General features: G+C 33.6%; 1 protein-coding gene across 1 annotated transcript in view; it reads left to right on the top strand.

Annotated features, from left to right (window-relative positions):
• UBL3 (ubiquitin like 3) overlaps window positions 1-24,418 on the top strand; it is a 46,447-nt gene that overhangs the window by 14,142 nt on the left and 7,887 nt on the right. The window contains exon 2 of the mRNA XM_017610866.1: window positions 13,163-13,271. Coding sequence (XP_017466355.1) covers window positions 13,163-13,271 — 109 coding nt within the window. The remainder of the gene's footprint in view (window positions 1-13,162; window positions 13,272-24,418) is intronic.

Genomic DNA, 24,418 nt, shown 5'->3' on the forward strand with positions numbered 1-24,418 from the left:
AGTTGTGCCAATTTTTCTATTGTTTGTTTGATGTTAATAATTTTTTTTTCACTGTCTAACCCTTAAATCCGAATTTCAAAAGTTTGTAAAAAATTCGGAATTCGACAAAGTTTCCCCTAAATTTCCAATTGTTTTAATCAAAATTTTTAAAAATAATATTAATATATTTTTATGCAGCTTGTAGTCCATTTGATTTTAGTATAATGATAATGAAGAGCAGGTTTGAGGTAGCTGGGACCTACCATTGATTTTTGGCATTTTTTGTTTTTGCTGACGGTGTCACGCATTTTCTTCCATACAAAGTATTATTGAAATTTTTTTTTTTTTGAGGGAAAATGCACAATACCGACAACAAAAAAATCTCAAAAATGAACGGTAAGTCGTAACTGCCTCAATCTTGCGCTTTATAATACAAGAAGTATGAGATGTTCATGAAATATTGTTAAAATCGAGTTTGCTTACAAAGCAGATGATAATTTTTGTAAATTATAATACAATAAATATTTCTCTTATTAACAAAAATATAATGCCAAACGAGCTCCTACTATGTTGCTCCTTGAAATGGAAAAGTACGTACTTATGTATGTATGTATGTGTATTAGACTTCCCAAAACACCAAAGTTGTTTTTTTTTAACGCATACTCCTCATTTTATTGTTTTTTTCTTAGAAACTATCAAAATAAAATTGTATGAAATTCGGACCCGTGCCGACTTGTAGTCAAAGTTATCAGAATAATCTTTATGCGATTCGCGGGTTTTGTTAACTTACTCATTTTACTTCTATATAAAACTTTACTCCATACAGTATTAGGGCATAATATTTAGTAAATCCGGGTTTTTAGTTTTTTTTACCAGGTAGTCAGGATTTTTTCCAAAAGTTTACACAAACTATGTATATATGCGTATCAATTTTAAGAAAAATTCAAAACAAGATTAATTATAAGTTTTGTATTCAATTATCCTTTTGGAGTATGTCAAAAATGCCTTTAAAAATATTATCCTTCAAGATTTTTATCTTTTAATGCATTTTAAAGAATTTTAGTTTAATTTAAATCCTATTAATATAAATAAGATTGAAGGATAAAAATTGCAAAGGATAATTTTGTTTAATTAATTTTTTTGATGTCCGTGGGAGAAATCCTGCCGCGGTGTTAAAAAATTTAAAGATGCAGATTTACTAGAAATGCACTAAAATATTTTTCGTATTTCAAAAGTTTTCATGCACGGTTAATTCAAGTTATTAACTAAAACTTCAACTAAAAGTAGGCGCGGGTTATCGTTATCCTACCTCCATAAAACTTCAAATATAGAGGGTATGCATATCAACATAACCAAAACGTTTGGAAATATTGCGGCCATATTTATTTGCCCGCCACCGTATGTATTTGTGTATGCATGCTGACGAGAAAATGACTCTTGACTGAAAAAATGATTTTGTTGTTTCATTATAATAAAGGTCATAATTTCACAAATTTTCAGTGTATTCTAATATGTAAAGCCTGCTTTACTAGGAAGAATCAATTCTTTTCAAAACATTAATGGACCCAACCAACTTAGAGCTTGCAGGTCCATTGTGATACCACTGTAAAACTTGAAAACCTCAGTGACTATTTCCCATAGAATTATTTTGATGCTCTTATGAAGTGCATGATTCGTTTTTTGTTTCTTCTCAGCGCCACTTGAATAATTTAAGGTTTTATTTTATTTTTCCATGCAATCGTTAACTTTTGCCCTACAACTAAGATACAAATCATAACAACTCGATACGTTTTTCTATTGTCTTTCACACAATTTTAACTACCAACGAGTAACTCAGGAGGCGCCGACTGTCTGGCAATGCCGCAAATACGTGTGGTTTATCGGAATCATTCAAAAACACATGGAACTTTGTACGGTAAAGTTTTCTATTACATTACCACATTGCAAGCCTTCGACTCATTTCCACTTATTTGTATTTAAGCTGAGAAAATGTGTTTGCTTAATAATTGCTTAACCGCTGGCGCTCTAATTACTCGTATGAGAAATAAGAAACCATATTCAGAAATTCAAAATATGTACATACATATGTACGATTTTATGTGCATGTGTATAAATGTACACTAGGGTTGTAAAAAATAAAGTAAAGCCGAAATGTTAATGCCGAAAAATATACACCTGTTTTTTTTTTATTTTGAAATAAGAAAATGTTTAGAGGTCGCACAGAGGAGTATTAGAGGAGTATAGGATAAAAATTACTAAATACACTTATCTTAGTACATTAGCGCACACAAGGGATAGGTTCTGGGGTTCACACCCACCCAAAGGCCATATTAAAAGCAATTCGCTTAAATTTAGTCTTAAATGGTAGAAATGGCCTTCGTCTTCCATGTTAAAGAGTTTTTTTTCTTGAAATAGGTCTTCACTAAAACACAATTACCGAAGAAACAAGTAGAACGACTAAAAGCCTGGAGAAAATAACTATCACAACATTGACTGTTTTCAGGTTGACATATGTCAAAGTGAAAGCAGCGGAGGGAGTTTTCATGTCTACCATTCAATAGATCAGTTATTTAGCTTTAGGAATAGTATCTCTTACTGGTCTTTTGCAACAATTGATAAATCAGACTTTTGACCGGATTTTTCTGCATAAATACTTCTATATGGGGCGCTCAAAGTACACAAAAGTTGTTCATGTATTTTTTTATGTAACAATTTTGCGTACAAGGGGTATAGATTTCTCTAAATAAAAAATCATTACTTTAAACAATTAAAAAAAAAAAACAATTTGGTATTATTGGTGAAAGTTCGCTGAAGAGAAACAGACGCTCCCGATCGAAAAATAGTGATTTTCAAAAATTCCCTACCATTTCCACGAAAAATTGGCTTTTTCCCAATATAAAATACAAGGGAAACTTTTAGCGCTTTGAGTGAACACCAAATACTTTTTTATTTGGAAATAAAAGGCAGGGGTACATATATTCGACATAGAAAATCCTAGGGGGTGAGAGCATTAAAATTCGGACTTTACTTTATCACATGCATTTTTTTGGACCGCCCTAATGTACCCGCTGCGTCAACGAAATCCAGTCTATTTACTTACAATTTACCGGCAATCACAAAGTGTATCGAGTAATAAGTACCAGAAACAGACAGACACACACACACATATTAACAAAAAATAAAAATAAAATACAAATAAAAAGTGAAAAACGTAAAAAATAAGTAAAAAAAATAAAACCAGCCACATGTGAATTACTCAGTTGTAAATACATATGTGTCTTGTGCTTGTTTACTTAACACTTAATGCCTAAAAAATTTGTCTAATTCTACAAGGTCATGGACGAAGTCAAGGTAAAGCTTGAGGTATCGAATTCTAGGCATTAATATTGGCTATGTGTACATTTTTAGACTGTTGCTGTTTATTTTTACCAAAAGATTACTTAACAAATATTTAAGTAAAGTGTAAGTTTATTTTGTAAGAAATAATTTACTGAGTAATTCGCACCAACCGCGCAAGTTGAGGAGGACCAACACATATATGCATAGTACATGCACTAATCACGTCCTATGGTGTTGATTGAAAGTTTCAATGGGTAGGTTCAGAAGGCGCAGCAGTTGAGCGCAACCGTTGCTAAAAAAGTCAGTGATCGCTATGCGTCTTCAGAACGGCTTGTTACATTAGCTGTCAAATTCAACTCTCAAGCTACTTTAAAGAAATACAAGCGCAAGTATGATTCACACTTGTTTCAAACAAGCCAATTCAACTCATAGCTTGAACGCAAATGAATACGGTAAGAGCTTGAATCGAACAAGTTTGAATACAGCAGCAATACTTGTAAATATGTACATACGTACGTACATATTGCAAACCGTGAATCAGCTTGTTAAGGCGGGTTTATTTCATGAAAAAATTGGGTTTAGTGACCCGTACTACCTCGGTGGTGAGATTAAGGATTACGCCGCAATGGCNAGCAATACTTGTAAATATGTACATACGTACGTACATATTGCAAACCGTGATTAAGCTTGTTAAGGCGGGTTTATTTCATGAAAAAACTGGGTTTAGTGACCCGTACTACCTCGGTGGTGAGATTAAGGATTACGCCGCAATGGCCACTTTTCTAGAGCATTCAATTCTGAAGAAACCCCATCATTGACCAAGATTATACCATAAAATGCCTCTTATACTTTTGAAGAAAAAAACTGAAGGTTTACGTGTATTATGAACGGGAAATCTTTGCACGCCTTGGTCGAGCACTTAATATTAATATAAAGGACTAAAATTTTCAGAGATTTTTTTTTTTTTTGATATTTTGCACCAAAGTTCGGGAGGCGAAAAATAGTCGCCGAAAAAAAACACCCTAATATAAATAAATAAATATTTTTTATGTTTAAAGATGCGTATGGTTAAACATACTCGTCTCGTATGTAGTCATCATTATGATGGTATCATCAATGGAATCATCATTTTGGCATATTTATCATCAGCCACCGCAAGATTGTCAACTTCTATTTTACATGCGTTTGACTGTTTTGCGTTCTACTCGTTTTGTTTTTTGTTTTTTTGGTTTAGCTATAAATACTATCATGAATCAGATCTGAAAATTTATTCATTGATATGCACATACATACATAGATACTTCAGTGTTTAACTCTTTGTTTATTTGATTTTGAAACTCGTGTGTTTATTCTTTGCGTTTTCATTTTCGTTTTATTTTTATAATACATTTTTTTTTTTTTTTGTTAGTCTAGCATCTGGCGCACTGGGTTTGTATTCTCCACTTAGCGCAAAACACACGTGGTGAGTGAGCTTTTTGAGAATGTGAATTCTATTTGATACACACTTTGTACATAAAAAAAGTCATGTTCATGTCTCACTTAACGTACTTACTTAAGTAGTTTTCTTATTTTTTGCTGGAAATGTATCTGTCTTCCCTTCGCCTCCAATCCACTTAACAGTTGGTACACGCAATATTTTGGGATTTAAACGATAATTCAGTGCGTCAAATATTACCAGCTGTGAATTGGGGTTTACATCATTAATCGCAGATGCTTATTTACATACAGCTTACATACATACATATGTCTCGTTTGAGGGAAGAACGCCATAAGCTCATAATATAAAAAAAAAACTTCGATGAAAATACTTACATTTTTAATGCCCAATCTTGATTTTGCCACACAAATGGAAGGGCCTACAGTTATGTGCCGCCTACGAACTGCAGTTGGATTTTTTATGGGAAGATTTATCCTGAGAAAATTTAAGTCAAAAGTTGGCCTTTGCCCACCCAATGTACTACTGCTATTACTTTGCAAAAAATTCTTAGTTCGATGTCCTGATTGAGATTTTTATTTACTTAAGCAATGTAATGTAAGTTCATATGAAAATATAGCACACAAAATAGATGAAAAATCAGGACAATCGACCAAATATATTAGTAATATAAGCAGACAAAAATTACGTATAATAATGCCGATTCCTTCTAATTAAAACAAATGTACGGGCCTCTATAGAGTAGTATACCACTGTGCGCCGCTCTAGTATGTGCTTATCCTAAGTATATAAAACACTGTTATGCATCGATACATTTAATAGGTTTTCAAAAACTATTTAATAAGAATAAGGTACTCAAGTAGCAAACTGGTGTATAACTTGGTATAAATTTACGAACTTTGGTATAAGTTTAGTTAATTGTATCAAAATTCACAAATTTACATAAGTATACACCAGTGTGCTACTTGAGTAGAATCCGACAAACATACCATTAAACTATGTCTGTGAAATTGGCATACGGAATGACGTAAAGAAGACAAAAAGAAACTGTTCTGAGTAGCTTTTCCATAGGTCCAGAGTTCCTGAAAAGGACAAAAAGTTATGGATATTTTGGCGAAAAATATAAATTTTTTTAATTTCGAGAGCCAAATTCACGCAGCGTACGACATAGTGCAAAAAGCAAATAAAAAACTGTTCTCGAGTAGCCTTTACATACGTCTGGAGATCCTGAAAAGAAAAAAACTCTGCAAAATCCAAAGTTATCCGGTAGCATACATACAAAATAAAATATTCCGATGAATTGATAACCTTCGTCCTTCTTTTCAAAAAGTAATACTGCTCTGATTATCTTTCCAATAATTCTAGAGTTCCTGAAAAGGAAAAAAGAGTTCTGTAAAATTACGCAACAAAAATTATTTTCAAAAATATCGAAAAAATTTTATGTTTGAAAGAGAAATTGTAACTATTTTGAGTAGCTTCCATATTTTCATTTTACAAATTTTGTTTTCAGCATATTTTCATCAAATCTTCCTCTTAAGCTCTTTGTATACATTTAAATTTGAAGCATGACTAATTTTTTAACATCAGCAAATTCTTGCTGGTAAAACTTTTACTTGCAGTAATTTGCAGCGCTCTTGGTTTGTTACGCTCTCGAATCCGCTCTCTTGCGAGTTTTTTGGGTTATTGAACGCATTTTCAGTAATAACTTGGAAGTACTGGTAGAAATTCGTAACATTTTTTGTTGTATGTTGAACAGGCTTCTCAAATTCATGAGCTCTCTCATTGCCTTCTATGTTCCTATTCCCCGGAAACCAGACAAGAATAACCTTCATTAATTGAGACACTGATCATAATACCTTTTTGCATTTGTAGCTGAAGACGCAATTGCTAATATCGCAACCTAACTGTCGAATATATGTACATATGTATTGTTGGCGTATTTTCGTTACCGATTCTATTACCTAATATTTTACGGGTTTCAAAGGTACCTGAAAATTCGACTTAGAAGATTTTCTTTCCCATGCTAAAATCCATCTTGGTTCCGTCGTGAACGCCTCTTTATCGGCCACTCTCCGATATCTTCTGTCTCGCAGGATCTTAATGCACCGCCATCTTAAACTTTGAAATTTGGAACTATTGGGAAGATACATTTCTGCTGATCGACTGATCTGGATCCTGATGATGGACTCTGTGTAAACAAAGTCCTTCTCGACTTCAAGCTTATAACTACCAATAGTGACATATTCGCTTTATTTCGTCTTTTTTTACCGCTCGATCAACCCCTTCTTCTCTAAGCTGCGGATTGCTGCACTCTTAACCCTAGTGTTGAGATGCCAACGATGTAAATATATCACCAGCATTGGCTTTTAAACCCTCCATTTGATGATAGACGGTTGATAAGCAAGCAATTTCCCCACTCCCTTACGAGCTTTCGCATACTTCTGACCTTGCATCTTTACACATCCGAATCCACCAATTTTACACAACGACAGTTCATCAATAAAATCCGCACGAGATTTGTGTTTAAAGGCGATATGCTATGGAGCCGAAATCGTTTGCGTACGCTACATTGTTTAGGCATTTGGAAAATAGTGTGCTACAGTGTTATTTCAATCCTCTGTCAGCTATGTCGATTTTCATGTTTGTAATTTTTTTTTATTATTATATTTTTTCTCATCCATCGGTCGAAGTCGGCACGTTAGAGTATATACACTTTCAAAGCAACAATTTGCAATTGATTACACACTTACATATGTATGTAGCATCCACATGATAGCTGAGCGATGATTTTCGGTGCAAGAAGAAAATGGTAAAGTGGCACCAAAAGGGGTCCTGTTTACATTGGGGTGGGCTGAAAATTCGATTTTTTTTATGCTTTAAAAAAATCTGTGCGGCAGATGAATAGTTTTGGTCAATATCTTAAAATCCCTCAGTCAATCGATGTTCAAAGTGTTCAAAATTTTATTTTTTTCAATAGCACATGTTGGGTAAGTAAATTGCATGATCGTTAATATTAAAACCACTTTTACCCAGCAAACACTGTCTCTAAAGTTAGAGAAATTTGGAATTCTACATTAGATAGCTAGGGTAATTCTCTAATCGTTCTCGAGTCGATGACGAAGTTAGAGAACTACATTAGAATTTCATTCGAGAACGATTAGAGAAACAACGCAAATTCAAATAAATGTAAATAAGCAATATTACAAATAAATACAGTTATTACCAATATATTAATGTTTACTTAATAAGACTTTTTACCAAAACTTTATTAAAAAGAAAGTTATTATATACGGCTTTTTCCACAGCACCCCAATTACGTAGTTCACTCTCTCATTGGTAATTCGCACTCCAATTACCCTTCGAATTACGTAATTCGCCATACAGAATTTTGTGGGCGAATCACCTCATTGGTTGGTAATTCAGATCCAATTACCAAAGCGAATTACGAAAAATCGCTGCCGTCTCTAATTTTTATCGGAAATTTATCGAGACCAATTCACACAAAAAAACTGACACATTTTCTGAGTATGAAAAGTAAAGTTTACACATGTGGCCATATCACCAATTTAATACGGAAAATTATAAATTTTTAGCAATAACTTACATTTTGCATCAATTTTGTAGCGATGAAAAAAAAACACAATGACGAAGAACTGTCAACTCGAATTAAGAATGTTCCGTGGGAATGGGGTAACTCGCGATCGAAATGGGGAAGCGAACAAAGTAATTCAGGGTGCCGAAGAAAACCGTATATAAGTGTTTTTTGTGAGGAATTGAATTTCTTACATATTACTCTTTTTGTCCCCTCCAATAATTATGTTATTTTTGTTGAATATCTTATGACCACTTTTTCAGTGCACGGCCCGATCTGGCTGGTTTAAACTAAGATCAGCCAATCAAATCTCAGCCAGCTGTTCAATTTAAACTCAGTTTACTTAATCTAAGTTTAAACTGGCATTGAAAAACTGGCCCTAAGTATTTTAAATTAAATTAAGTCTTTGGTTTATCTCTAGCGCGTCGAAATTTTTTGATTGGTGACAAGTATATTTTAGAATACTTAGAGATTTAAAAAAACCAACAGTGTTAGTTAAAAACCCATAAAGAGACTAAGTAAATTAGAAAAACGTATGTAATTTCGAAGTTAACGCTAGTAATGCGAGTTAACGCTAAGAAAATAACTTGTATCAATTTTCTTAGCGTTAACTTCGAAATTACACACATTTTCTGATTTACTTTTGTCCTTTAGGTAGGAAATTAATTTCTTTGTAAAATGAGCAACTTATACTTTTTCTCTCCTACACACTATAAACTTTGTGCAAAAATTATAAAAATTCAAAAAATTGTCAACAAAATTTTACACTTTTTTTAAGAGACTTTGGAAAAATTTTGTGTTTGCAGCTTTATAGCCCATTCAATTTTAGTATAGTATATATGGCTACGAAATTCCGTTAATTTTTGGCATTTTTTTTTTTTTTTTATGTTGACGGTGTCACTTACAAAGTATGTTCGTAAATTTTTTTATATGAAAGAAAATGAGCAACACCGTCAACAAAAAAAAAATGCTAAAAATCAACGGTATTTTGTAGCCATATAGAACTTGCACTTTATTATACTAAACTTGAATGGGCTAAAAAACTGCACACGCACAATTTTTCCAAAAACTCTTTCAAAAAAGTGCAAAATTTTGTATGGTGTTTGTTATAGAATGAAGCACATTTTTATAAGAAAATAATTGAAAGTAAATAATATAAAAATAAATAGTCAAAACTTGTTAATATGTGGCGGTCTTCTAATTATGCAACGCAGTGTACCTAATTTGGTATAGAAACCTTTTTTGTAGAGAACTAAATTTGTGATCGAAGTAACCTAAGAAACATTTTGATTAACTGGGTGGGGCCAAGATATTGATCGAAAATTTTCATCTTTCTCACAGTTTTTTTTTTTAGATCATAATGAACCATGTTTTTGCTATTAGAAATAAAAAGTAGAAAAAATCGTATTTTCAGCACACCCTAGTGTGCATTTAAATGTGGACAAAGAGCGCTAACGAAATGTGGGCATGCGACTGCCTCTCCTACTATGTAGGCACGAACTGAACCTAGATTATGTGACCTATTAGACTGAGTACAGCTCTCACTTACTGTTGTAGTGTGTATGTGCGCTTGAATATGTAAGCGATTTTTAGTTTTATTGGAGTAAGTACTTACATAAATATGTAGGTGTATATATTTGTTTTCTGTTTATTTCCACATTTATGCTTACTTTCTCTTTATGGATTGCAAAAAAAAACAGGAAAAAATGGTACTTTGCAAATTTAAAATAGCTAAAAATTTATTGACAAATACAGTAAAACATTGGATTTGTATACTCGATGGCTTACAAATCGACATACTTTTTTTTTGTCCTGAAAGGGTATTTGTGGGCCTAGGTTTTTTTTAGGGGAATCCAAACGCTCCGTAATTTAGTAACTATAATGTTAAGTTTGTGAAGCAGACACAGGACAATGCTTTATGCCAATTTTTGGCTGCAATGTCAGTTACGCGATTTTGCAGAATGACGATACGCGGTTTTTCATTTTAAACGACAATGTGTTTAAAGCAATTATTCTTCCTTTCATAAATGAATGTATTAAACACTTAATTGCTTTAGCGGTTGAAATTGTATATACGTACATACCTACAATTGTATACATTTTTTGTTTAAAGCTATGTGGGTTTATTCTTATATGGAAATAACTGTGATTGCCTTTCTTACCTGTCACGAAAATAATGATAAACAAATTTTGTGTTGTGTAGAAAAATAAAGATCGATTTCTTTTTACATACATACACGCTAGCACATTTCTTTAGACAAAATTAATTTACATATGTACATGTTTTGACAAACAATTTAGATATCTACATATTTAATGTGAGAGCATCAGCAAAAAGAAAAGCCGACAAAAATATTACTTGACAGTTTGTATGCCGCAATGTCACTTTATTTAAATTGAAAGTATGAGCAAGGTTTTTATAACATTTAACACGCGTTTATTCTCAGTTCGCGATTTTACAGAGAATTGTATATATATACATACATATGTTTGTGTCTAGGTACATACATGCATATATACATGCAAAAAAATATTTCATCTACAAATATAGTCAAAAGTCGTTTGCAATTATCGCTAATGACTTTTCGCTAGTTGGGTTGGAGGTCCCCTTTGAGGTGAGTGAAAGCCGTTTAATTGATTTTCATACCTTCTTTACTTCCGTGAATTTGTTTTTTTTTTTTATTGGTGTTAATTTTAAATATACTTATGTGTCATATACAGTATCGGTCATATAATTAGCACCCTAATTTCAAAGTGATATTAGAGGTTTTTTTTTTACAAGTATACGTACCTGCGCTTAAAATTTGTATGAATGTTCAGACCCTTGTGGTCAGCGTTGATTTTACAACGCTTTTTTTAATAATTTTTTTTGGCTGACGGTGTTGTGCATTTTCTTCCATATAACGGGATTATAAAATTTGCTATACATATTTTAAGACTCCTTTCGAAAAAAATATCATGACTTACGTGAGCTGGCTCTATGCATTTAAAAATTCCTCCAATCGAGCTTTTTATAAATGAAATTAGGATATTTTTCTAAAAAATCAGAGTTTAAGCTTAAAACGTCTGCATAAAAATGTTAAAAAAAATTTAAGTAAACGGAATGAAAATATGTAATGAGATTTTCAGAGGAATTTTTGAATCGTTCTGACGCACGTAAGTCTTGAAATTATTCCGAAATAATCGGGCAGGTTCTGCAGGTCGCTTCCGAGTGAATTTCACCAAGTCTCTTTGGATTCAAATTGAATTTGGCTGAAATTCACTAGCAAGTGAATTGCAGAACCTGCCTGTATATTAATTATTTTTCGAGCTCAAGGCCACATGAAAATCAAATACAAATTTTTAGATTTTGATTTTTATTTATTTTCCGCATTGACATTNATGAAAATCAAATACAAATTTTTAGATTTTGATTTTTATTTATTTTCCGCTATTTCGACTTCAGTCTGAAGTCATCCTCAAAAACATTTGACTATTTTTGATCAACTACCGAAACATTTTGGCCGAAGTTTTAAAATAGTTATAAATATATTTTATAATTCCAGTAGAAAAATAGCAAGTTTTTTTTTTGGTGATGCGCCCCAATGTACTAACCGCAACTTTTTTTTGCTTATCATTAAAGAAGTAGCGGTTTTTCCATCAGAATTATAGTGGACCGATTTGAAAGTACCTCATTTTGATATTTTTTATAAAATTTTTAAACATTTTTATGCTTACCTTTTAAACTTATCACCCGATATGATATTTTGTTAAACTATTTTTGAAAGCTGATTTTACTTTTAACAGATCTAGATTTTTGAGTGGCTCAAATTTACCAGTTCACGTAAGTCCTAATATTTTTTCGAAATATGTTGGCGGAAATCTGAAAATGTAATAAATTTTACAATTCCGATGGAAAAATTTACCTTTTTTTGTGTAGAGAGTGATGCAGCCTAATGTGCATGCATTCATATTATTAAATATGGCTTGCTATGTATTCGCTTTAGAAACGAAGATCTTTTTCGGATACCCATTATATATAAAATGAATTAAAAATTAATGCCATGAGATTAACTCATAATAAATTCAGCACCTATGTATGTACATAAATATCCCAATTTGCCAAACGATTTCGTAACGACGTCGTTTCCTACGATCGCCAACAACTCGCCGGCGAACTCGCCGTCGGATGAAAAGCACAGTTCGGCGGCGGGCCGCGAAAAACGATGCTCAAAATCTTTAACAAAAACCATACAAATCCAATTTTAAATTTTGTGCAATATGTAAAAAGCAAGCATTCTTAAAAATTTCAAACTTTTCAAACTGGATTAAATGAAAAAGTAACGGGTGATTTTTTTGAGGTTAGGATTTTCATGCATTAGTATTTGACAGATCACGTGGGATTTCAGACATGGTGTCAAAGAGAAAGATGCTCAGTATGCTTTGACATTTCATCATGAATAGACTTACTAACGAGCAACGCTTGCAAATCATTGAATTTTATTACCAAAATCAGTGTTCGGTTCGAAATGTGTTTCGCAAACCCAATTGCTGCGAACGGCGACGAATCATGAAAATCCTAACCTCAAAAAAATCACCCGTTATGAAGCACTTTTATATCTCATTAAATTTAGTGCAATAGAGTACAAATTTCGTATTGCACAAATTAATTCGATTTGAATTCAATTCGATTTCACCCAATCGACTTCACCAGATCGATATCGATTCGAACTCGTCCTCGCTCTGTGGCAAATTGGGATGTTATCACTTTTACACTTTGATTGTGTGACCAATTTGAAAGTCTCATTTTATTTTTTCTCCCTCTCTCTCTCTTGCAGATAAATTTACGTTTAATACTCGTTAGTGGCAAAACAAAAGAATTCCTATTTAATCCATCAGATTCTGCTGGTGATATCGCACAAACAGTATTCGATAATTGGCCTGAAGGTAAGTGAAACTGCAGACAGAAGTGTGTAATTAAACATTTAATCAAAATGTTTTGGTTACATTATTGATAATCCTTATTATTAAATTAAATGTAGGTGTTAGAAGGGTATTTCATTTTCCAACAATAAATTTAAATTTAAGGTCAAGTCAGTGTTGCCGTTTCGGTCCAATTGAACCAAAATTGGTAATTTCATTTCTTAAAATAATACTTTGGTAGGTTGGTTGATTTCTTGTGATTTTCAAGGAGTTTGTGTAGACAAATCACATAATTTATTCATTTTATAAAACTTCAAGTATCTCTGTTTTCGGGAGTACATGTAAAGGGTGATGTGAAAAGGAAAAGAGAAATGGCACATGCCAAAATTATTATGAACCAAAGTTGAATGTTGCACTTATTAGACTGTCCTCTTATCCATACAGATTGTTTAAGTTAGAAGAAAATAATTAAACAATTGCTAAGAAAATCCCAAATTTTACAATTCGCTAAAGCGAGTGAGTGAGAAGGGAGAGTATTTGTATTTTCTCTCCCTCTTCTCCCCTAAGAAAATAATAGTTGCCAGCTATTAGTTTGTGTAGCAAAAGTAAAAACATGTAATTTGCAAAGTTTGACTTTGAGTTCGCGCTTTTTTCTTCATATACTACTTCTACTTACATATCTGTGGACTTTTGACAAAACAACTTCGCTCGAGTGAGGTCATTTTCTCTTCAAAGCAATAATTTATTGGATTAACGAATGATATTTTTTGTTTAGTTATTAATAGGAGTAGTTCAAGATGATGTCTTAATGAAAGTTAATATTTCAAACTTTAGGCACAAATTATAAAAATTCTAAAAAAATTGCTTCTATTTATTATATTTAAATTTTGTTAACCAGATTCTTTTTGAGTACTTATGCGTTAAATTTTAACATAAAAAAGTGTAAGTTTTAAGTTGCTAAAAAATCGCTTAGATGTTTGGTAATATTGGGCTCCATTACTATTAAAGCTTAAACAGACGGCAGCGTTGATCCGGATTAACTCGGACTTAATCCGAATCCACTGCAGTTAATTCCCGAGTTGATCCGGATCACCGCTGCCGTCTGTTTATGCTTTTAGACGTGTACTGCTGAGAGTATTCGGTAATAGAAAAAAATTTAGAGAATTGATAGTAATTTTTAATTTTTTTAATTTAAAGTATATCAGAGAAAAACTTTTGCCTTTAAAGCGAACCCTCTATGTTTATATATTTAAGTGCATTTATTTATTCTGCTGAGTATGAACACCGCCCATTACTCAATCGGTTATTGTTATGCTAGGAACGGAAATAATTCCCATTTCTCTTTCCCATCAACCATCTGTGCCACGCAATTACTCATTGAATGAACGTCCTAGAGCCAACAAAAACCAACTCGCGCAATTATTTATAATCTTAACACAAATTAATTGTCGCACTCTGCTGGCGACCTTCTTTATTGACCAGCACACACACACACTAAATTTATGTATGTATGTATGTACATATGTATTTTTAACTTGAGAATGATTGTCTGCAGCAGACTTCATTCTATCCTCCAACTCTGACTTATTCTAGCTTTGTAGCAGTAAGAACGTAGTATGTACATACATATTGTTTAATACACAATCTACGATTGATTGCTGTGGGACATGGTGGACTTGGTATGACAGCAATAACAATGCAGAAATTGCATCAGTTGCCACAATGGCTAAGGTCAAAATAGAGCACAAATGCGTAAAAGGCAATAATGCAATGCGAGCAGAGCTCAGTCGGTCATCTTCGTTTGTGGAGTTGGATCGTCGCCGACGTCGAGGTAGGCGTGATAAAATGACGCTGGACAGTGTTGTAGCATTAAATTCAATTAGCATGCAGAACATGAGGCAAGAAAATGTGCAATGTTGCAGCATTCGGGGCGAACATGACAAGAATTAATGAGGATGTGATGAAATGTAGGCAATAAGTAGTGTAAAGCTTATTGTAGTTGAGTTTAAGGTCTTCAATTGTCGGGCAGAAGAAAAGAATAGAGAACTAAAATGACACTGAAGATGGCACATCGCTCAAAACCGGTTTGTCTACAAACCATATTTGACAAGGGATAATGGAAACTAGTTCCAACTTTGGTTTTTGAATAGAGGTTGGAAATCCTTAGTATTGCATATAAGGGTCAATCGACGATTTTGTTCGAAATACTGAATTCCTTAATGAACCAACTGATTGAACTTTATCATTATAGCCCGGAAAATCCACCATTCGCCAGATAACCAGAGTTCGTAAAATCCTGAAAAGCAAATCACACAAACTAACTGTTCATCAGTTTTAAAACAGGGACGAAGTTAAACTACTTCTTTAAAAATATTTTTGAACTTGGGATCCCTGCAAAACGTTTAGCTCCCTTTGAGACCTAACGAGGGTTTATAGAAGGCCTCTCACTTTAGACCGATTCCCTGGATCTAATGCTGAGTCACAACGTTTGTACATACTATCAAACCCAAAGAGACTGCGCATATTTGGTCACACGTCGCTATTGGCAGTAACAATTTTGAAGTAGAGAAGGACGTTGTCTACCAAGCATCCAGCATTGACATCAACAATAATGTCAGCCTAGTTATCTATGTAATGTACTATAATGCAAATTTAATGGGTGCAACAGAGACAAGGGACACCGCGATCTAGAAGATCTTTTGTATACCTGTGATAGTTCCTGATACTGACGGCCAAAGCCGAAAGTCGGCAACCCGTCTCTGCAGATAGGTCAAACCCGTGCATGTGAAGGCGTATGTGGTTATGACCGGTTATGTAACCAATAAGTAACCTGACGGTGGCTCCATTCAAAAGGTGTGTCGAGGAGGACCGACTGGCGTCGTCCTGGCGGAAAAAAGTTCTTATGGCCACTTGGCTTTTGGAAAAGATTGGTAGAAAGGCATCCTTCAAATCCTTGTCAAGGTTCAAGACACAAATTGAGATTGCCGGTACCTCGGCCTGAAAGAACATAGATAGACAAGATGACCATTGCAATTAGAAAGCTTAGTGCCAGATCCGAAGACACCCGAACCTGATTTGCCCTCCATCTTTGTTCAGGCTGTGTATCAATACAAATATCTGCGATTCAATTCAGATCTGGAATTTTGAGCTGAAATTTTCTTCCAAATTTTGGCCCAAAATACTAAAGAAAATTTGCATTTTGGATTTTTGCCCCCAGACGATCGGACAGACTATTGTGCGGTATAGACTTTCTGTTAATTTGGAGTTGACTCCATGCTCTACCAAAAAAAAAAAAATCGACAGTCCCACATATCCCGAGTGGCTTTAATAAGGGTTTTGTCTAGATCAATCAATCTAGGAATCAATAAATCATAATAATCTTAAAGTCTCAAAATTTGTCTAAGTAATCTAATTAAAAAGCATGAAAGAGTATTGATTTTTTTTTTAATATTGCACAAAGTTTGAAGTTAAGATTTAGATGATTTTTGCTAAAGAATAAACTATATTTTTATCAAATAATAAATTAAATGTATGTATGTATATACAAATTTTCAACAAACTGAATTTAATTGAAGTTGATTGAGTCACATAAAAAATTATGCTATAAATACCTCATAAAGCTAGTGTATGTGCATACGAAGACTACTCGTAACCATGTGGACTCGGATTAGTCTCCACGGGTTACAATTGAGTGTTAAATAGTCTCCTCCTCACATTCCAACGGCTAAAATTGGAAATGAATTCATCTCGTACGCAGCTAGTAAAGAAACAATTCGTCATTTCTTAGGGCATGCCTAATGTGACCAACTATTTCATAGCTCAAAGAAGTACAGAAAATGAAAACCAAAAATAGTATGAAAGTAATGAGAAAATGGTAAAAGCAGAATATGCAAAAACGACGGTAACAGTGTACCAATTCAAGAAATTTATTTTATTAATTAAAAATCTATACTATTTATTATTCCAAGATAAGGTGATCATTCCCAGCGATCTACTAATCGTACAGAGACAAGTCATGTATCAAATTAAAGTGCTCGATTTGCATGGAAATTTTTTTATGTAAAGTTTTACATTAAACAAAGCGTTTCATTTCCATAGGCAGCGACTGCGGAGCGCTCTGAATATGTATGAAAAAGGACGCCCACAGCAACACCATGAATAGGTGTTTTCGGAGCGCTTCGAATATAGAGTGAGAAGGGAGTCAAAGTGTTTTTTGTATCTTCTTTTTTTGTGGTTCCAACCTAAAAGGAACGTATTTTAAACAAGTTATATATTTTTCTTGGATTTACTTCAAGATTTTTGCGTTTTTATCTGTTTTTTACTGAATAATATGTAAATCATTTTTAAATTTAGCGTTTTTTTCAGTAAATAGAAATGATGAAAACACTTTCATACTTATTAATTATTAATTATAAACCAAATCCGCTGGTACGCTGGGAACAATATCTTTGAGCAATTTAGTATATTTGTTTTAAATTTTACACATGTATGAACTTATAGGATTTTAAAATGCTCAAAATAAAAAAAAAATCATTGCCGACGAACTGCTTTAAGTAAATGTGAGATATTTCAAATTTCTTTTGCGAGTTAGAGAAGGTCGAGAACTCTCCCCAGACTCAAAAATTAAGATAAGTACAATAAGAGTCTATTTTGCGAGATGTAAGTTGTAAATATTAAAAATTAAATTTTGAAAAAAAAAGTTGGTGCGCACATTTTTCTTTGTAAATTTTGTTTGCTTCTCGAAGTATTGGTCCATCATGTGGAAGACCTAGTAACACTATGCGACAGTCAAAATCGGGATGGGATGAAACCAACGGGAAATGTTATATCGGTCAAAAACAAGTTATACGTGGCCCGGCGTTTCGCTGGGTCACGTCTAGGAATCGAGATATATCGATTTGAAGTTAGTAACTATCATATAGGGGAAATTGTCTTGTCAAAATGAGATACCTTCACTTAATTGTGAATAAAAGCGAAACGCGTCCATCGATTTTCATGGTCTATGTCTCATTTTGCTTAAAGGTTATGTGACTTTGCGTGAAAGTAATACGACTTGCCTTTTTCCGTTTTGGATTTTTTATGAATTTAAAAATAAAAAAATTTTATATTTTAGGCAAAAAATATTTTTTTTCTTCATACATTTATTTTTACCGGCAAAACTGTTGATTATATAGAAAAACGTTATATGAACAGATTAAAGGAATTGTAATTTTTAATTTTTTTAAATTTGTTTGAGCAAAATCGGACTAGTGGTTCTCGAGTTATGCAAAAAAAAGACCACCAAAGGTGACAATTTCCCCTATATGATAGTTACTAACTTCAAATCGATATATCTCGATTCCTAGACGTGACCCAGCGAAACGCCGGGACACGTATAACTTCTTTTTTACCGATATAACTTTCCCCGGTAGTTTGAACCCGATCACTGACCCCTACCATTTGTCTCACAGAGTAATCAGCCTTTGTGCTGCAGAGTTAGGTGAACGTTCCAAATGTTGCTTGTTTTGTTTGGGAAGAGGTTTCAAATGCAAAAAGATTTTGATAATTTATATTTTTTGTGAGAAGAAATTAAAAATATTTGACATTTTAGAGACCGGATAATTTGCAAAAAATAAATAAATAAAAAAAAATCAAATCAGCTGCTCTACTGATACTACCTGTTCAATGTGCCTTGGATAGTACAAAATATTGCAAAGATGTACATTTGACTGTACTTCGAAGTACGAAATACAACGGCTCAAAAGGAAGTACTGTACTTCCGAAAGAAGTACGGTTGGTCACATTAGGCTTGCCCAAAGAAATGACACAGTTCATTCATTATCAGGAAATCAAAAAGTAATAAATACTTGTCGATGTTTTTTAGCGACAGGTTGTTCTCCTGTAAAATATTCAATTAGTTTGAGATGACTTTGGAATCCGTTGCAAAGGTGCATGTGACTAATATCGCTTTTATCACATTTGAGCGCGGTACACCGCCCACCTAGAATAATCACATTGAGTTGCGGCCGAGACCGTGCATTTTTTCCTTCACAAACTATAGAGCAATATGCATTTTATGTATGTATGTGTGTGTATATCCCTCTGTATGAGTAAAACTTTTTCAGCTTCAATACTCGTACCATTATTGACAATTTATTTATGATTCATTGCCACTATGGGACACATATGCACTTTGTATATATGTATGTATGTGTGTGAATTAGGGAGGTCCAAAAATACACAGGAAATCCACCAGGTTTAAGTTAAGATCGCTACACCCCATTAAATGGTAATTTTTCACAATAAGCTAAAGCTCGGAAACCGGTTTTCGAAAGGAGGCGAATAATGGAACACCCTAGTACATATGTATGTAACTACATTATGTCGATATTGCTTTTAATGCAATAGTTTTTCATTTCGTTATTGCCACAACTGCTTGTGCGGCTGCGGCTGGTTGTTGCTGTTTTTATTTCAACCACATACTCACTTAACTTGAGTATATATAAAAGTTAGAAAAAAATAATAATGAACAGTTACAAAAGTGTCGTTTTTTTTCAAATTGCTGGTCTCTATTATGCTACTAAATAAACATATTTTTATGTTTGTAAATATTTACCGAGAATGTGAACTTGAAATGTGCGTTATGATTAAATGGAAATGAAGTTGACTCTTTCCGGTGCAAAAAAAAAATCAATAATAATAAACAAATATTAGCAACAGAGCAATTGCGGCCATGATTGTTTTTTTTATCGCAAATTTATTCTCAGCTATAGTGCAAATTAATATATTTACAAATGCTGCTTTAACAACACAAATTATTTAAGTGCACACGTGTAGTTCAATATCTCTAGTTTGATATAATTGTTGTGGTCTTTTTACTGTTAGTTATTAGATTGTTGGCAGACTCGTTCAAAACTTCTCAGAGAAATATGGTAAATGTACATAATTTCGGGGTACTAAGGATTTTTCTGACGTTTTAATTTTTTTGCGTTGAAACTACCGAGTGCGAATTTAAAAATCTAAATGTTACCTTAAATCAGTCAACTGAAATTAGTATTCAATTATTGATAAAGGAAAATAGTTAGAATTATTATTTATATTAATAAATTTAATGACACCTTCGTATGTCTCTAATTCTGATATAACTAATTCCAATAAATATATAGAGATTTCCTGTTATAAAAATGATAATACCTTTATTATTTAACTTAAAAAATTAATTTTAATTTAAGCAAACATCAAATTTTGTATTTACCAAAAATTTTAACTTGTGTTCTTAAGAACTTGATCACAAGCATAAGTTATTTCTGAGCTTATTTTCATAATATATATACATACATATATTCAATGTTATCAAAAATTATTTGACTAACTCCGAACTCAAACAAAACTATAACATCAATGGAATAATAAGTACAATGTAATAGCAGTTCTTTTTCTACCAACTACTTTGTCAGCCAGTGCCAATTTGTTTCACTCATTTTCATCGCCTTGACTTCATCCTTTTTTCCTGATTGGTCATCGAAGAAAATCGACGGATAAATTAAAAAGAAATGAAAAAGCAGGTTAGCGAGAAGTAGAAAAAAATTATATCGGGCTCGTGTGGGAGCTGGACTTTGATCAGAGAAAAAAAGCTTGCTTCATTTTAGACGATGCCTACGCAAAAGCAGACTTCGCACTTTCCGTTTGCGCTAATGATGTTATATGTATTTAATTTGTTTTATCAATTTAACTGAGTCAAATTTTTAAATTGCCAAAAGATTGCCACCTATCTTAATATTTCATTTATTTAAACAATTGAATTAATCGAACATTTTCAAACTTTTTCTGTTGATCCTGATATTATACCGAAAAATAAAAAAAATATTCAAGTAGGTTCAAACGTTGTTGAGTTTTGAAGCCTCGTAAAAACGAGCATAACATTTTTATATATACATACATATTGAAAAAGATATAGAAAACAACTTTTGTGTGGAAACTACTCTGCATATTATTTAAAAACCTAGTGAATTATTAAAGCAAATGTGGACCGAATGATTTAGGTGAAGATAAGACGAAAATGCGAAAAGGCGACCCCTACATTCGGCCAAAAAAATATCGAAATTCTATTGCAAAAATTCTTTAGACTCAGTGTTGTAGGGCGAACTTTTTTTGGTATAGGTAATGTAAATACATACTGATTATATATGTAGCAACTCTCCGGTCTGAATTTGTATTCGTCTACAGACGAATTAGTATTCACTCAGCAGATTCGTATTAATAAATTGTAATTTTATTTTCACACACACACACAATTGTTGTTGGTTGAGTTTAAAGTCTGACAGCCCACTTAATGTGCAGGCAATAGAGGCCACATATCCATTGGCATTTGTTTGGTGTTAAATTGACCAGCCGCGGACAAAGCTCAAAGTGTGGGCGAGCCCCCAACGGACACAAATACACCCAAACGCACACATAATTATGTATATATACATATGAACCCTGCAGTAGAGACAGTCTGTTAAAGTGCTAGTTCCGCCCTACACACTTCTGAGCTATCTCTGAACTCTAGTGCAAAACGGTTGCAGAGAGGGACAGTTGAAATTTTCGGTGTGCTAGTTGCGCTCTGTTGAGAAGTATACTTCTCTGCTTCTTCTGCATTTATAAATGCACAAATTCTCAATTCTCGTACAATACGAAAATAGCTCAGCGGAAAGACCTCCGACTCTAACATCGTTGGTCGCGAGTGGAAGAAGGGTGATTTTAAGATCTAATAAATTTAAATTGTTCAGTGCTGCTTAAAAATTTAAGAGAAAATAATCAAATTTAAAAGAAATAAAATAAAATAATAAATAAAAATTTAATAAAATGCGATCTGTAAAAGAACAGAAAAAAATTAAAAAAATATTAAAAAGTCGAATCAGATTTTTTTAAATAAAAAACTTATTGTGTTCAGAAAAGCAACAATATCCAATAACAGAGGGAGGTTTAAAGTTTTCTCTCATAAAAAACTTATTGTCTCAGAACTGGTCAAAATGGCACCAGTTCAGAACCAGTTCGTAAGTTCTGCAGAGGGGGGCAATTTCCGCTTCGTAGGACATTGCCATGTAAGAGACAGTTGAAAGCATTGCGTTGGGTTAGATCGAGAACCAGTACCGCTTCTTAAACAGCTAGTTCTGCGCTAGTCCGGAACTAGCGCGATTTACTGCAGGGTGTATACACACATACATACATAACTGCAATACCAATTGGCAAATATTCATAGCTACTGCATGCTTATTTGTAGTGGTTCCTCCCGTTTTTCTCCCGCCAACTCACACCCGTTCGAAGCTCGAGTAAACAGCAGTCACCAATTACATACAACTGCCGCCTCCTGCGCTTGTGGTCATTTGTGGTCCCGGTGTACATAGCAGCTTGGGCAGTTACATCTATGTATCTACTTGTGCAAATGTAAAATGTGTTTGGATATGAGGGCGATGGAGTACGGCCCGCTGGCGCTGTTGTGCGAATTGGGGCAACTGGTATTCGCCGACTATGTAGTGGGTAGTGACTATTTAATATTCATTTGTCGTTTGCTAATGAAGCCGCTGCATTTGTCGCTAACTTATCCTGATTTATTTACCACCAGCAAACAAACGAACGCGCATGGCACGTCCACACTTCGACTCCGTACAATATAATGCAGTGGTAAGAACAACAACAAGGACAATATAACGATATTAACATTACAACAATGGTATCGTCATTGTTGTCATTTCATTTGTCGTTGTGACACGGGACAATGGTACAGAACTGAATATTTTAGACGCAAATTCGCCTAATTAAACAATTTAAAAATGAAACGAGTGAACATGGGAATTCGTGGTGAGAGAAGCGAAATTTTGTTTTGAAAGTGTTAAATTGAGGGAAAAAAACACGTACACCAGGGTTTCAAACAGATTTTAAAATAGTTTCATAAAATGTCTACTGCTGAACATGAATCAATTGAGGCAGATCGTTTTTTATGATTTTTTTTTTTGAGCATGATTAAATTTTTCTATACAGGGTGTACTAGACCACCCGTCCATATCCTCTAAAATGGAGGGAAAATTCTTTTATTTAATGACGCAAAAATGTGGCCTACCAAAGGCTCCTCTATCTTCTGGTGGTATTGCCGACATTTTTTTTGAATTATACAATTTTTTTTTAATACAAACTTTTTTCTGGGAAGTGCCTACCTCAACACTTCAACTCGTCCTGGACTTCGTAAATGAGTGAAAAAGTTTTTAACGAAAAAGAAATCGCTAAGTCGGGAATTCGGTATCTTTTGGTCGCATTACCGACTTCCGGTTCCGACCGGAAGTGCATTAATTTAGTCCTCGGAATACGCATCTGTATTAAAAACATGTATGTCTAATTTAAAACAATTTACTTCCAGTTTGACCCACTTCCGGAAGTCGATAATACCGCCAGATTACCCGGATTTGGTAGGTAATATTTTTGCGTTATTCAATAAAAACCTTTCCCTCCATACAAGTAGCCTCCGTACGACAAAATGTTTCGAGTAGGTAAAAAAACGTTCCACACTGTCAGACTCTATGATGCTAAGGTTCGAATTTACTGAAAATCATTGAGCCATTCCGTATATATTAGTATATAGAAGATTGTGAAAATTTGAGAAGTTTTTGTCAAAAGACTAATTTGACCAAAAGTCGGCGAAGAAGATCCTAATTTCTATTGCATTTTAAAATGCCAAATATACTTGAATATTGAATTTCAGGTAGCAAATATTCAATGACTTTTGGGTTAACTCTGAAGCGAACCATTTAATTTTATGCTGAATTTTAACGCCTTCTGCCTCACTGTACACAGTTCTATTCGATCTCATCTTGTCATACCACCACATACATTCAAATATAGGTTCGTAATTTTGCGTTTGTACAAGTATGAGCCTCCTCTAGGTAAGGACGAGACTGCGTTTAATGTATCTACATACATAGAGGCACTGGATACACTCTAGTGTGACTGTTTGCCTCGGTGGCTCTGTAGATGGGCAATTGTGAAGTTTTTGAACCTGCCCGCATTAAACACCAAACAGTGAAATTAACGCGTCCACGTGACGGACACAAACGAGACAACAACTGTGTAACCGATAATGATGGACCACAATTGTACGCTCGTCGGTACTTTTAAAGTTCTGCACTCTCAGCGCGCCATCACGTACACCTACAACA

Source organism: Rhagoletis zephyria, unplaced genomic scaffold (assembly GCF_001687245.7).
Source record: "Rhagoletis zephyria isolate East Lansing unplaced genomic scaffold, Rhagoletis_zephyria_1.1 Rzeph_scaffold_00350, whole genome shotgun sequence".
In the NCBI taxonomy this organism is placed as follows: Eukaryota; Metazoa; Arthropoda; class Insecta; order Diptera; family Tephritidae; genus Rhagoletis; species Rhagoletis zephyria.